The 1,793-nt window shown below is 49.0% G+C and overlaps 1 protein-coding gene across 1 annotated transcript in view; it reads right to left on the bottom strand.

Moving 5' to 3' along the window:
* Positions 1-1,793, bottom strand: part of PRDM14 (PR/SET domain 14) — a 17,966-nt gene that overhangs the window by 3,903 nt on the left and 12,270 nt on the right. Inside the window, exon 6 of the mRNA XM_037744100.1 lies at positions 1,104-1,306. Within this exon, the coding sequence (XP_037600028.1) occupies positions 1,104-1,306 (203 nt within the window). The remainder of the gene's footprint in view (positions 1-1,103; positions 1,307-1,793) is intronic.

The raw sequence follows: 1,793 nt of genomic DNA, 5'->3' as shown, positions 1-1,793 counted from the left end.
AACTCCTGACCTCAGGTAGTCCACCCACCTTGGCCTCCCAAAGTGCTGGGATTACCGGCATGAGCCACTGTGCATGGCCTCTCAATTTTCAAAAAAGGAAAATGGGCTCAAGGTCGTAGCTGCCTGAGCTAGTTCCGGCAAGGCCAACAGTCAAGCAAGAATACCTCTGTGTCCAAGCCGCGTCCTCCTTTTCATTAAGCCCAAGGGTATCCTGTACTTTTTTTGCACTAAGCCTAGCACAGCATCCAGGAATCTGGAATGGCAGAAGATGGCTCCCTATTGCCATTATTGCTTTTCTGTCTTTCACAATCCTCGGCCTTCTGTAGAGGCCTTCTACTCTTTTTTTTTTTTTTTTCCGAAACGGAGTTTCGCTCATTGACCAGGCTGGAGTTCAGTGGCGTGATCCTGGATTCAAGCAATTCTTTTGCCTCAGCCTCCCAAGTAGCTGGGATTATGGGCATGTGCCACCACACCTGGCTACTTTTTGTGTTTTTAGTAGAGATGGGGTTTCTCCATGTTGGTCAGGCTGGTCTTGAACTCCCAATCTCAGGTGATCCACCTGCCTTGGCCTCCCATAGTGCTGGGATTACAGGTGTGAACCACCACGCCTGGCCAGCCTTCTGCTCTTTGGAAGGACCGGGCCTTCGCTTCCTTCTCACCTATACCTGTCAATACACCTGCACAGATATGGGACAAGGTGCAGTTTCCCAGGTGCACATGCCAGGCCCTTTCCTGCCTGGAACAGCTTGTCCCTTTTCCCAGCCCAACTAACCCTGCCACCAGTATAAATCAGACACCCCATCTGTCCTTCTAGACTTGGCTCAAGGCCACGTCTGTGCATCTTTCATAATCCGCGTGTCTAAGTGGTCATGGAGACCCCTTCCTCCATGTTCCTCCCTCTGTTGGTGCAAGCATCCTAACACGTGTGCATCGCCCTGCCTATTCCCGACTGCCTGTTCCGTAATACTATCCTCTCCTCATTCAGAGAGGGTGTCGGTCAGGCACCACAGCCCTGCTAGTACCTGTGAGGGCCTCCCCGCATTCAGGAGCTTGGAAAGGGAGAGAGAATGGGATGGCGGGTCATGTGTCCTCCTAATACTCACCTTGTGAGGCCGGTGCTTCTCATGAACATGAAGAATGTGGATCCGCAGCCGGTCCCGCTTCTCAAAGGATCGTTTGCAGAGAGAACAGGGAAATTTCCTATCGCCCTTGTCCACACAGGGGGTGTATTTGAGGTGCTTGTCTCTGTAATATTTGTAGGTAAATACCTTTCCACATCTTTCACATCTGTAGCCTTCTGCAGACTCTGTCAAACACAGCAAACACAATGTCTCTTCAGTTACTTCCTTCCCTACTTCCTTCAAGAGGATATTTCCTTATCTATTTATTTAGTTTTAGATAAGAGTTCTTTTTTTTTTTTTTTTGAGATGGAGTTTTGCTCTTGTTGCCCAGGCTGGAGTGCAATGGCGCGATCTCGGCTCACCGTAACCTCCGCATCCTGGATTCAAGCAATTCTCCTGCCTCAGCCTCCTGAGTAGCTGGGATTACAGGCACGCGCCACCATGCCCAGCTAATGTTTTTGTATTTTTAGTAGAGATGGGGTTTCACCATGTTGACCAGGATGGTCTCGATCTCTTGACCTCGTGATCCCCCCGCCTTTGATTCAAAAATATCTAACTGTAATCTTTAGAAGATGACATCTTTTTTTTATTTTATTTTACTTATTTTTTTTTGAGACGGAGTTTCGCTCTTGTTACCCAGGCTGGAGTGCAATGGCGTGATCTCGGCTCACC

This window comes from Cebus imitator, unplaced genomic scaffold (assembly GCF_001604975.1).
Source record: "Cebus imitator isolate Cc_AM_T3 unplaced genomic scaffold, Cebus_imitator-1.0 Scaffold9, whole genome shotgun sequence".
NCBI lineage: Eukaryota > Metazoa > Chordata > Mammalia > Primates > Cebidae > Cebus > Cebus imitator.
Note: the sequence above shows the minus strand (reverse complement) of the source record. Positions and strands in the feature narration are given on the sequence as shown.